We start from the raw sequence: 12,782 nt of genomic DNA, 5'->3' as shown, positions 1-12,782 counted from the left end.
TAGAGTGAGGTAGCACTGAAACGAAGGGTGGTGGTCTACCGGTCTGAGACCCCCCCTCCCTCACTGAAGAGGGCACTCCAGGCAGAAGCCCTCAAAGGATCCCCAGGTTCCCCTTCTAACTATTTGCCTCATTCCTCCCCACCCTCCCCCCACTCCAGCAGCCTTAAAGGAGGGCCATTCTAACCCCTTGTTTGCTCTAAGGAGTAACGTGAGAAACCTACTGGGGTTGCCAGTAGGTTGGTCTAGATGCTTCCCCAAGGAAAAGAAGGGGAGGCCTACCCTGGAATCCAGCAAGGAAAGAAGCCCACTAGGGGAATGAGATGCTTGGGGAAGGATCATTACCCCACTAAAATACAGGCATTCCTGGGGTCCGGAGGGGCATTCATGATACGGGGGAACAGGCTGGCTCCATCCGGAGACCTTGCTCTGCTGTGCCCTGAGGGCCCCGGCAAATCATTCACCTACCTCAATTACCCCATCTATAAAAAGAATGATAAAAAAATTTTTTAAATAAAATAAAAATAAATAAAAAGAGTGACGACATTATCTTTCAATTCAAACTGTACCTGACTGTGATTCTAAAACTTGGGGCCTGAGGAAATGGGCAAAAGAGAAAAAAAAAACCCATATAATCCAGACATCAGAAAATAAGCATGCCCTTAGTAGATGCAAACTATTAGATACAGAATAGATAACAAGGTCCTACTGTATAGGACAGGGAACTATATTCAATATCCTGAGATAAACCATAATGGAAAAGAATATAAAAAAGAATGTATATATATGCATAACTGAGTCTCTTTGCTGTACAGAAGAAATTAACACAACATTGTAAATCAACTATACTTTAATTAAAAAAAAAAAAGAAAAGAAAAGAAGTATGCCCCCTCCTACCTTGGGGTCTTCATATCTATTTCCAAAGGGCAGGTATTTGGGACACACTGTTTTCTACTATAAATGATGCTCCCATCCTACTGGCACAAGGAGCTCCCCACAGCTGATCCCCAGGGCCAGGGTGCGTGAATTGAGGCTCGAGATTCTCTGGGGGACCTGGCTTCGGGTGGGCTGAATTTGTAACGTGTCCGTGGTTGTAGAAAGGAGACAAATGCAGGCCAGGATTAGAAAGAGAAACTGAGTCACCTGATCCAGAGACCGAAGAAGTTTGGCAAAGAGAGAAAACAAAGCACCACCTCTCCCTAACGCGCACGGAGGAGCTGGGGAGGGTAGGCAACAGTGAATGGTCAAGACTCAGAGGATGGTAGTCAGGGATCTGTTTCTCAACCAACCTTTCCTTGCAAACCCCACCAGGTGGCCCGGTTTTTGTCTCTCCTCTCAAGGCAGCACTGCTGGGGCACTGCTCAGGGATGAAGAAGGGCCTCTGACAGGGTTTAGACCAGGCAGGGAAAAGAGACTCCACTCCCCCAAACCCTCACCTTCCTACTTTCACCAAGGGAAGGAAAGAGCTCAGCTGTCTCCTGATAGCACCTTTGTGCCTTCCTCCCCTAAAAAACAATTTTTAAATAAATAAATAAATAAATAAACTGGCTACAGGGCTCCAAGAGATTAGGAAAGTGGGAATAGAGGTATCCTATAAATTTGCGTACTTCAGACACATTCTAGGAATCTTGTTTGTTCCCTCTGAATAACTGCAAAGACACCCTTCCTGCAACCTACAGAGCTCCCTGCCAGCCTCAAACCCAGAGAGAAATAAGCCCCTGCCCAGTGAAGCCCACCTTCCCCAGGCCTCCCCTTACCTGGCCTCCCATCACTGTTGTAGCATCCCCTATGGCAAGGATCGCCTCCTGATGGCTGTGGCTAGATGAGAAACAAGCCTGGCATGGGTGAGGGGATAGGAGTGGGCCATGCCTCCCCACCACCCCCAGGCCCATCCCACCCTCTGTGCTAACCCCTGGGGTCACCCACACCAGGAATAAAGATGGAACCAGTGAGTGGGGCAGCCACAAGCTCTTGCCTACTCACCTGGGATCCTGGGCTGGCTCAGGCTGCAGCTCTGCATTGCCCCAGGGTGTGGGTGCTGCGGCTGGGGAGGGGGATTACTCTCTACTCAAGCGATGCCTCCCACCACCTGCCCCCCACCTGCTAGGAAGCCTCTCTCACACCCCATTCTCTCTCCCTGCAGCCTTCTCAAATCCTTTCTCCCCCTCCCTGGCGACTCTTCTCCAGCAAGGGTCTCCCTCCTCCTTCCCACTCTCTGTGCCCCAGTTCTCTCTGGTTCCCCCCACTTGGGTATCTTCCACCCTGCCCGGCTTGAGAGCCATTCCCCTGGTTGTGGCTGACCTTTCTTTCCTTCTGCGGTCACTCTCCCCCGACCCACTCCCTGGCTGTCCCCCTGCCCTCCCTCAAACCTTCTTTCTTTCCTGCCTCTCTCCAACTTGCCCAGGCCCGTCCCCCTAAAGGTTCCCTCAGCCCCCTGGGGTCCCCTAGTCCACACCCGTCTCACCAAGAGACTGTAGCGGCAGGGACTCCCCTGCCGGCTCACCCCGAGTCAGCCAGATGCAAGCGACTAGCAGGCAGAACGCGGGCGCCGGGGCCCCCATAGGGGCACGCGGGGACTAGGAAGCCTGAGCGAACAGCCGGGGTCCCGAGTGCCTCTCCCGCGAAGGCAGGGTAACACCTACTCGTAGGAGGCCGCCGTCCCTCTCACTCTCTTGCCCTGGGCTTCCCTTCGCCCTGCCTCCCAGGCTCTTGGCTCCGCCCTGAGCTGGAGTGACAGGACTGCCCAGCTCATTACCATAATTTAGGCGCCTGACGGTGGCCCCGCCTTTGCCCTTCTTGGCCTTAGGCTGCACCTCCCCAGGGGAGGCTGGATTCAGATCACTCAACCCTAAATCCCTTGGGGGAGCAAGGAGGCAGTCTGTGCAACTTCCAACGTCCCTTGCTCCTCAGAGATCCCTGGCTCTGGAACCTGGGTTTCCGAAGCCCCTAACACCAGAGACCCAAGATGCTGTTATGAGTCTGGTCCTATGCACTCCTTTTACAAAGGCCCGGGGACATGCTACTCCGTGGTCAGTGGCAGACCAGGGCTCAGGCCTGTGGAGTCCTACCTAGCCTGTGCTCTCACCACTCCCCACTACAGCCTCCTGAGTCCCCAAGTCCCCACCCTACCCCCGGTTTTGAACACCTCTAGAGAATGGATCATGCCTTAATCCTCTGTATGTCCAGCACTAGCTCAGGCCCCAGCTTGGGGAATGTTGACTGAGTGACAGAAATGCCTCACACTCCCATATTATTGCTCCCATCAAGGCCATACTTTGACAAAACAACTTTAATTTTGTGAACAAGATACCCTCTCTGTCCAGGGGGAATTTTAAAATGGTAGAAATGTGGGCCTCTGAGAGCCTTGGGAAACTTTGTATCATTCACTTGGCCAACTAAGTGTTAGAACACCAACTAGATGCCAGGCCTTATAGATGATGATGATGATGATAATGACGATAGTGTTGGCCCTCATAGGCCCCTGGGCAGGGGTATACATTTGGGATGCATTCATTCATTCATTCATTCATTCAATCAATTTGTTGAGCATCTACTCCTCGCCACACATTGTTCTGGGAATAAAGTGGTAAATAAAGCACACATAGCTATCCCTGTTGTGGTCCGTGCGCAGGTTGGAAGAAGAATTTCCAGACACCAAGTATTTTAGAAAACAGTGAGTTTATGGAGAACAAAGAGCAGAGTTAGTGAGGGGCGCTGCAAGTACAGCCGGCCGACTTCCTGATAGACCAGGGAGAGGTGACCCCATTTGTGGGCTAGTAGCCTAATTTTATAGCCTGAAGACAAAGAAAATTCCTGCTGGCAGGATGGCATTAGGTGATTGGTCAGGGTGCTACAAGGTTGCTACCTGGTGAATATTTTACCTAATATGGAGTCGGGCGGGGGGTGGGGGTGTGGCTGTCCGGTTTAGATTAGGAGAGCCCATGTCAACAGTTGCTATGGGGGCTTGGTTAATTCCGGAGTTTTTAATCCTATGTCCTTGATGTAGGGCTCCACAAGCCCCACACGGAGTATTTGAAGCCATGGGGTTAGATGGGAAGATGAAGAGGAAAGAGCAAAGGATGGAGCCTTAAAGAACACTGGTTAAGGAATGGGTGAAGGCAGGGCTGTCTTAGTGGAAGCTTGAAAAGGAACATTCATGATGTAATAGGGAAGGACAAATCTGACTCCATATTGAAGCTGTTTCTTTTACTTTAACCTTTGTATTCTATTGCTTTTGCTACAAGTTAAGAATGTTGCCAATTGCCTGAAATATACAGGATAGCCCATTCTCAAGGCTCTGACCTTTAAAGGTATAACACTTTCCCATTCATATAGAAATAAAAAGTTTCAGAACAGAGAATAACATTTGTCTTGTTGGACCTTTATAGGAACATTGTGACCCAGACCTACCTGGACAGCTATATGAACAAAGAATTCCGGCACCAAGAAGTTTGCAACCTCACCCCTTCCCCTTTCAGTATAAAAGAAGCCTGAATTCTAACTCAGGGAAGATGGTTCTTTGGGACACTAGTCCACCATGTTCTTGGTCTGCTGGCTTTAAAAATAAAGTTGCTGGGGAGGGGGAAGGGTAAGCTGGGACGAAGTGAGAGAGCAGCATGGACATATATACACTACCAAATGTAAAATAAATAGCTAGTGGGAAGCAGCTGCATAGCCCAGGGAGATCAGCTCGGTGCTTTGTGTCCACCTAGAGGGGTGGGATAGGGAGGGTGGGAGGGAGGCGCAAGAGGGAGGGGATATGGGGATATATGTATGCATATAGCTTATTCACTTTGTTATACAGCAGAAACTAACACAACACTGTAAAGCAATTATACTCCAATAAAGATGTTAAAAAAAATAAAAAATAAAAAATAAAGTTGCTGTTCCTTGCCCCAACAACTCGTCTCTCAATCTATTGGTCTGCTGTGCAGTGAGCAGTTCAAACTTGGACTCAGTAACAATGAGAAAGGAGAACCAGGACTCAGTTTTGTCCCTAAAACCAAGAGGGAAGCATTTAAAGAAGAGTCTGCAGGGGGCAGTGGTCATGTAAAAGAAGGATTGGGGTGCCAGTGGATGGCATTCCCCTCATAAGGGCATTTGCTGCTCTGCCTGGATTCTATATACGAAATAAACGGCCATATGACATAGTTACGAAATGCAGAAAATCAACAAAGTAAATTGGAGGGGAATATATTTTGTGTGTCTTTCCTGGGCCTCTGAAAATCTCACAATTCTTTTATCTCTGACTTAACTAGTTAATACGAAGGGGAGAACATGGATGATATTTTAAGGTTCTTCTCCAGGAAGGATTTATATCTTAAACTAGGCAATAATTTAGCCCAAACAAAAATAGTCGGCTGACAACACTTCAGCTATTGGTGGTGGGCTGCAAAGGAGGGGGTCTTTAGGTGCCTCTGAAGTTACAGTTGTTCACTGATTTGGGCTGCTGTCCACCTCCTGTCCCCTGTCCCTTGACATGGTGCAAACAGGGCAGGCCCTCACCCTGAGTTAAATCCAAGAACAAGCCCCATAATTAAAAGTGCCCACTCTTTCCATTCACGTCTGTTTTTATCACCCCTCTCCTGGCCCCCTCTTTCCTCTCAGTCTGTCCCAGGCTTGGTTCATCATTATCTTTGCACCCCAGCACTAGACCTAGGAGTCAAGCAAACTTTGGTTGAATTGAATCAAATGAATCAGATGGGGCCTGGGCCCTGGGTAAAGGTCAGCTGTAAATCAGGATGTCATTGCCAGGCCCTTCTATGATTCAGTGTGTGTGTGTGTGTGTGTGTGTGTGTGTGTGTGTGTGTGTGTGTGTGTGTGTGTGTGTGTGTGTGTGTGTGTGTGTGTGTGTGTGTGTGTGTGTGTGTGTGTGTGTGTGTGATTGGAGGGGAGCTAGGGAACGTGGGAGGGGAAAGCAGTTAAGAAGGGGCACTCCCACCCACTGGTTCAGGCTCCTGTGGGCCACAATAAGACCCAGCCCCAAGGAATTCACAAAGAGAAGATTTCTTCCAAGTGGGAAAAACCCACGGAGGAATGCACACTGAAGGTGAGATGCCTGGCAAAGGGTGACAGACAGCTTCCTGAGATCCTTTCCCTCAACTGCGTGTGCCTGGGAGCCATTCCAAGAGCAGCGCCAGCCTCAAGTCCAACCACCGCTGCCACCATCACTGACACACACTCCAGCCCATTTGCTCCAGGGCGTCAGTGAGAGGCGACGCGATTCAGGACTTGGGCCTCCCGCCTCCCCGCGGCCCCGCCCCGCCCATCCCAGGCCCCGCCCCCTCCCTCCCAGGCCCCGCCTGTCAGGGTCGCCGCCTCTGCTGGCTCGGGGCAACCAAGCACTCCGCACCCGAAGGAGATAGTTGTGTAGCAAGCGGTTCGATCTGGCCCAGCCATGGACCGGAAGGTGGCCCGAGAATTCCGGCACAAGGTCAGAGCTGCTAGGGGCCCCTCAAGCGCCACGGACCTCGGAGTCCGGGGCGGAGTGGGTGGGAAGTGGTCACCCTCGGCACCACCCCTCGCTTTCCCAGCAGGGCCTGGGGCTTTGGGCGGGCTGGGACCCCGAGGGTCATTTGGTTGCCAGCAGGGATCCCCAGTAAAATGAGGGAGGTGCAGTGGGACTCTAGGTATAGAAACCACTAAACTGATCTCCTTAAAGTGTCCTTTCTCTTTCTGCGCTCCAGGTTTGGGACTTCTCTGGGGTTAGAATTCCTTCCAGTCTTGGTCTGAGACAGGCTATTTCTCTGAGATAGCCCATAGCGGGCAAACCCCCTCCCTGCTGGTGCTCCCAGCTCTGGGCTGTTGGAACGTGTGGACAGGGTTTGGGGTAGTGTCTGAGAGGTGAGGACTGGTAGAGAGGGGAAGTGGGTGCTTCCTTCTGTCTTTTGACCTCAAAATTCCAGTTCGAAGCACTCCAGGCAGCCCCCTCCCCACTTAAGGGCATTTCTGACGGCCTGAGAAGTAGCTACAGAACTGGGGCTGGCCAGGGGGCAGTGGGAGGAAGGGAGGAGGCCCAGGCAGTCAGCCAGAGCCTTCGGGCTCTCCCCTGGTGTGTCCCAGTGAGGGGCCTCATTGGTGGCCCGGGATCCTCAGAGACCATCACGGAAAGCTACTGGATTTCACCCAGGCTTTCCAGAACTGTTTCCAGAGCTGTGCAGGAGTCACTGAGACCCTAAGGTCAAAGAGGACCATTTGAAGAGACCCAGTGGACCACCCCACCAGGCCTGAGGATGCCTCAGAGCCCAAGGATAAAGGCAGGGGTGTCTGGAGCTACCCACAGGCCCTGCCTGAGGGACGGGTGGACAGTACCTTGAGGCCTGCCCAGAGGGGCAGTGTCTTTAGACCAAGCCAACCCCCTTCCCAGGCCTGAGGGGGCAGAGGTCAGGTAGGCAAGGTCAGGATGCTTAGCCCCTCTCTCGCCACACAGAGGCCCAGGGGAGCCCAAGGAGCCAGCCAGTGCGGAGGCCACAGGGGCTAAAAGCCAGGGGCTTGGGGCTAGGGGCCGACGGTCAGTTGTCCATTTAAGAAACATGTTTTGAGCACCCACCCTGTGCCAGACCCATCCTGTGCCCTCAAACTGCTGGTCATGTGGGTGGGAGGCAGACCCTACACTAATAACTACCCACAACTGGGTGCTGAGTGTTGGAATCAAGGTTTGGTGGGGGGACAGAGAGAGCAGCTCATACTGGTGGAAGTCTTCTGAAAATGAGGCCTTGGGATCCCAGGGGTGAGAGATAACCGGAAGTTCAAGCAGGAGTTTGGGGGCTGGCAGATAGCAAGGGGAGTGTGAGACAGTGTTCACCAGCTCATCCTGTTGCAAAGGGACCTGAGGGGAGAAATTTCAGCCGCTGAGGCCCTTTGGTGAGTGTAGATTTCAGGCAACCCACGTTGAAAGAGCACAACTGCCCGTCCCCCACCCCAAGATGACTCAGGCTTGAATTTCAGTTTCCTGCCCCCGGGCTGAAAATAATGTCGGGTCCTCTTTTGTCTTCTCCTCATGGGGTACTTTTCTCTGCCTCTTTGAGGGAATTATATCTGGGGTCCCTGGTGTCTGACTCAGCCCCTGGGTTAGCCCCTATTCCTCTTCCACAGGCCCCATGGGCTCCAAAGGGCCTCAAGCCTCTGTGTTTCCACTGCCCTGCTCTTCCGCATCACAAAAGTCATTACCTATTAATGCCCCTGTGTGAGCAGGCAGGGCATGCTGGGCAAGGCCGGGGCTGGACTTTGTGCCCTGTTGCTTCGGAGGCAGCAGCCACCTTCCCCTCCCAGGGTGGAGGCAGCAGCAACCTTCCCCTCCCAGGGTGGAGATCATCTAGGAACTGTGGAGAGAGGATGAAGCAGCAGAGGAGAGACCTTGCCTGTTGATTGCTTTCTAAGATGTCCCTTCCCTAGCGTTTCAGAGCAAATTTACCCCTTGGGAATGGTTTGTAATCTAAATAAATTCTTAGTCATTGGAGGTAACATTTTAAAGGTAGTGTGTTGTCATGGAAAGTGCTGTGTGACCTGGAGCAAGTTATTAACCTCTCTGTGCCTCAGTTCTCCAATTTGTTAAATAGGGATAACAATAATATTTAACTAGTAAGTTTGTTGTGAGTACTAGATGAGACCTACACATGTGTAGGAAGCTTAAATAGACCCTTTTACTTAGTGAAGCCTCAACAAATGTCCACTGTTGTCTATTGTCTGGAGTTAGGTAGAACTGGGGTCAAATCTCAATCCTGTCACTCACTGCCAGTGAGACCTTGGGCAAGCCACTTAATCTCGCCGAGCTTTAGTTTCCTTAGCTTTGCGATGAGGTTCGTAGTGCTTACCCCACAGGACAGTTAGGATTAAATAGGAATTCAAATACTGGCTGCTCTGGTCATTTGGTAACCATTTGGTAAATGACCACACTGTTCCCAGCTGATACCTGCAGAGCATCCTGTTGGATGAGCCAACAGTCTCCAGGCCATTGAGCAGGGACTGTTGGGCTTGTGCAGTTTCCCCAAGGCCACCAGCAGACCAGCAGTACTTGCATGCCCTTCCCAGTCACAGCCTTGGAGTCAGGATACCAAGGTGAGGGGAGGGGGTATCAGAGACTAAGACTTCTATCCCAGAGAACCAGCTTTTCAAAAGAAGGCTGCCCCTATGCTCACTGCATCTGCATGTTGCAGGAACTCGGTTACTCATTTGCTCAAAAAGTATTTATTGACTGTTCAGCAATCATGCATTTATGGGCATCTATACTGTGACCTGCCCAAAGCTAGGCATCTGGCAGAAGAGGTTGGAAGGATAAATAAGAAGGTCAGAAAGAGCCTCTACATTCTAGGGATTTGCTAATCATTCATTCAGTCATTCATTCATGCATGCAATAAATATTGACTGAGCTACTAATATATGCTGGGCAGTACTCTAACCATTGAATAACAAAACAAAGTCTCTGCCCTCTTAGAGAGCACTTTCTAGTGGGGAAGACAGACAGTTAACAAGTAAACCAAAGTATCATATATGAAAGTATCATATAATGCCAAGTAGTAATGAATGCTATGAAAAAAATAAACTGAGGTGAGGGGATAAAGAGTGACGAGATAGTACTTTTTATAGGATAGTCAGGAAAACCTCTCTGAAGAAGTGATATTTGAGCAAAGACATAAAAGAAATGAGGGAAGGAGCCATGGGGATATATGTAGAAGAGCATTCCAGGAAGAGGGAACAGCAAGTCCAAAGGCCCTGAGGCAAGCATTTGCTTGCCTTCTTTAGGAACAGAAAGTAGGATGGTGTTTCTGAGAATTATGGAATGAAGAGTGGTAAGGGGTGGATCAGAGGGGTGGTGGAGCCCTGATAGGCCATACTCAGGATTTTGGGTTTTGTTCTAAGTGAGAGAAGCCAGCTGGGGAGTGACATGACTGAATTACATTTTAAAAGAATTGCTCTGACTGCTGGTAGAGAACAGACTGAGAGGGCCAAGGGTAGAAAAGGGACCCTCATTTAGGAGGCTTCTGAAGTAGCCCAGGGCACAGGGAGGGGAGGCGGGGGTTGGACCAGGTGGAGTGGCCAAACCGAGGATACATGTTCAAGGTAGACCTGACAGCCTTTGCTGATGGGATTGGCTGTGGGTGTGGAGAAAAAGGTATCAAGGGTGAGACTATGTGTTGGGAGGAGGAGCAGGTTGGTGGGGACAGAGCGGGAGGTGGTGGAAACCAAGAGTTCCATTTTGAATGTTTTATGTTTGAGATGCCTTTTGGATCTCCAAGTACAGAGGTGACTAAGAATGCCCTCTTGCACTGTTGGTGGGAATGTAAATTGATACAGCCACTATGGAGAACAGTATGGAGGTTCCTTAAAAAACTAAAAATAGAACTTCCATACGACCCAGCAATCCCATTCCTGGGCATATACCCTGAGAAAACCATAATTCAAAAAGAGTCATGTACCACAATGTTCATTGCAGCTCTATTTACAATAGCCAGGACATGGAAGCAACCTAAGTGTCCATCGACAGATGAATGGATAAAGATGAGTGGCACATATATACGATGGAATATTACTCAGCCATAGAAAGAAACGAAATTGAGTTATTTGTAGTGAGGTGGATGGACCTAGAGTCTGTCATACAGAGTGAAGTAAGTCAGAAAGAAAAACAAATACTGTATGCTAACACATATATACAGAATCTAAAAAAAAAAAAAGATGGTTCTGAAGAACCTAGGGGCAGGACAGGAATAAAGACGCAGACGTAGAGAATGGACTTGAGGACATGGGGAGGGGGAAGGGTAAGCTGGGACGAAGTGAGAGAGTGGCATGGACTTATATATACTACCAAATGTAAAATAGATAGCTAGTGGGAAGCAGCCGCATAGCACAGGGAGATCAGCTCGGTGCTTTGTGACCACCTAGAGGGGTGGGATAGGGAGGGTGGGAGGGAGACGCAAGAGGGAGGAGATATGGGGATATATGTATATGTATAACTGATTCACTTTGTTATAAAGCAGAAACTAACACACCATTGTGAAGCAATTATACTCCAATAAAGATGTTTAAAAATATATATATATTAAAAAAAAAGAAGGCCAGTAGCTGTAGGAGTGTGAAAATCAGGGGAGAGGTCTGTGCTAGGATAAGCCTCAGTGAATCCTTGGGGAATAGATGGTATTTAAACCCCAGAGACTGATGAGGTCACTTAGGGACACAGGGCAGATGGAAAGAAGACCCAGAACAGAGCCCGGAGCACCCCAATCTGTAGAGGAGAGGAAGAGGAGAAGAAACAGCAAGGAAGGCAGGAGAACCAGCAGAAGAAGGGCGTGATCAAATGCACTGGGTCAAATGCTACCAACTAGGTAGCATGACACAAATCTCTTGAAAAGATGAAGGACAATAAAACATGAGTCAGATAAATCCAGTACTATCTGGGATGCACAACATGAAGGCCTGGGCAGAAGTGGAGCTAGATCCATTCATCCCAGCAACATTTATGGAGGGTCCACTCTCTGCCAGCTGCTGAGAACATGGAATTTGTATTCATTTATTCTTACTTAGTTTAATTAACAAACACTTAGAACTTGCTACTTTCCAGGCACTGTTCTAAGTATTTAACAACTATTAACTCAATGAATAATTAAAAAACAATTTTTAATCTCTCATAGAAGGATGAAGTCCTATGAGATACTTTTATCCCCATTTTACAGATGAGGAAACTGAAGCACAGAGACGTGCAAACTCAGATGGGGAAGGGGCTTGTGGCCTCACTCCTCACCTTCCCCTAGGCCTGTGTCGGGACCAGATACAGATTAGTGGGAGACAGGCAGGTGAAGAAAGAAAGTCTGACACAGCTTGGTGAGTCCCATGGAAGAGGTGGGGACAAAGTGCCATCCCGTGCACAGAGAATGACAGGACAGGCTTTGTGGGGGAGCCTGAGGAAAGGCTTGACCAAGGAGAGCTGGTATTTGAGGAGACTTGCAGGTGGAGGAAAAGCTCCAGAGAGGAAGTACTGCTGGTACCACCAGTACTAATAGCTAAGGTTTCACACCAGCCAGGGTCGCAGCAGGAAGCAGGTGGCTCATCCAAATGGGAAACTGAAGAGTTTTATGAAGGGACTGCATAAAGGGAAGGGCAGGGATGGCTGAGCTGACAAGGCGTGGTAACACAGCTTGGGAGGAGCAGCAGCTGGAGGCCAGGGGCTCCTGAAGGGGCAACGGAAGGGGGTTCCAGAACAAGGGAGAGCATGGCTGCAAGAGAGACGCCCAGTCAGACGCTGCAGCCTCAGCTGGGGGCACCTGCCTCCGTGGTGGTCCAGCATGGAGGGAGCCGGAGAATCAGAACCCCACTCCCTTTCTCCCCAGGCCCTCTCACCACCCCCTGGCTGAACACAGCAGGGAGCAGAGGGCAGTGGGCCCATGCAAAGCTTCCTGGGACATAAAACCAGGTGGAGGAGGCTGGGTTGTGGGTCTGGAGGCAAAAAGGAAGAGATCCAGCACACATTTTAGAGCCCTTGAAATTTTGGAGCCCTGGGCGCTGTCCTAAGTACTTTATATACATTCATTCATTTAATCCCCACCACAGCCCCAGGAGGGCAAATGTCACCCAGTGGAACAACATGCATTATTTAATTTGCTTCTTGCTCTCTTTCTCCATCTTTGGCTGGGTGCATGCCTGGAGTTGAATTTGCATAAGCTGAAGGTTGTGTGCTTCCCCTGTGCAGCTGTTCTGAAAGGCCAGTCCATATGCAGGAAGGCAGGGAGATGAGGCTAGAGAGGGCTCAAGGCCAAAGCTAGAACTTGCCTCCACTGCCCCAGACACGGGGCCTG

The 12,782-nt window shown here is 50.0% G+C and overlaps 2 protein-coding genes across 2 annotated transcripts in view; one reads left to right on the top strand and one right to left on the bottom strand.

Moving 5' to 3' along the window:
* The window catches only part of OTOG (otogelin), an 85,858-nt gene extending 83,300 nt beyond the window's left edge, over positions 1 to 2,558 (bottom strand). The window contains exons 1-3 of the mRNA XM_068555585.1: positions 2,462 to 2,558; positions 1,981 to 2,041; positions 1,755 to 1,815 (exon numbers count right to left, since the gene is read on the bottom strand). Coding sequence (XP_068411686.1) covers positions 1,755 to 1,815; positions 1,981 to 2,041; positions 2,462 to 2,558 — 219 coding nt within the window. The remainder of the gene's footprint in view (positions 1 to 1,754; positions 1,816 to 1,980; positions 2,042 to 2,461) is intronic.
* A 3,767-nt stretch (positions 2,559 to 6,325) lies between these two features.
* The window catches only part of USH1C (USH1 protein network component harmonin), a 52,551-nt gene continuing 46,094 nt past the window's right edge, over positions 6,326 to 12,782 (top strand). Inside the window, exon 1 of the mRNA XM_068554690.1 lies at positions 6,326 to 6,430. Coding sequence (XP_068410791.1) covers positions 6,395 to 6,430 — 36 coding nt within the window. The 5' untranslated portion in view covers positions 6,326 to 6,394. The remainder of the gene's footprint in view (positions 6,431 to 12,782) is intronic.

This window comes from Eschrichtius robustus, chromosome 11, assembly GCF_028021215.1.
Source record: "Eschrichtius robustus isolate mEscRob2 chromosome 11, mEscRob2.pri, whole genome shotgun sequence".
NCBI lineage: Eukaryota > Metazoa > Chordata > Mammalia > Artiodactyla > Eschrichtiidae > Eschrichtius > Eschrichtius robustus.
Note: the sequence above shows the minus strand (reverse complement) of the source record. Positions and strands in the feature narration are given on the sequence as shown.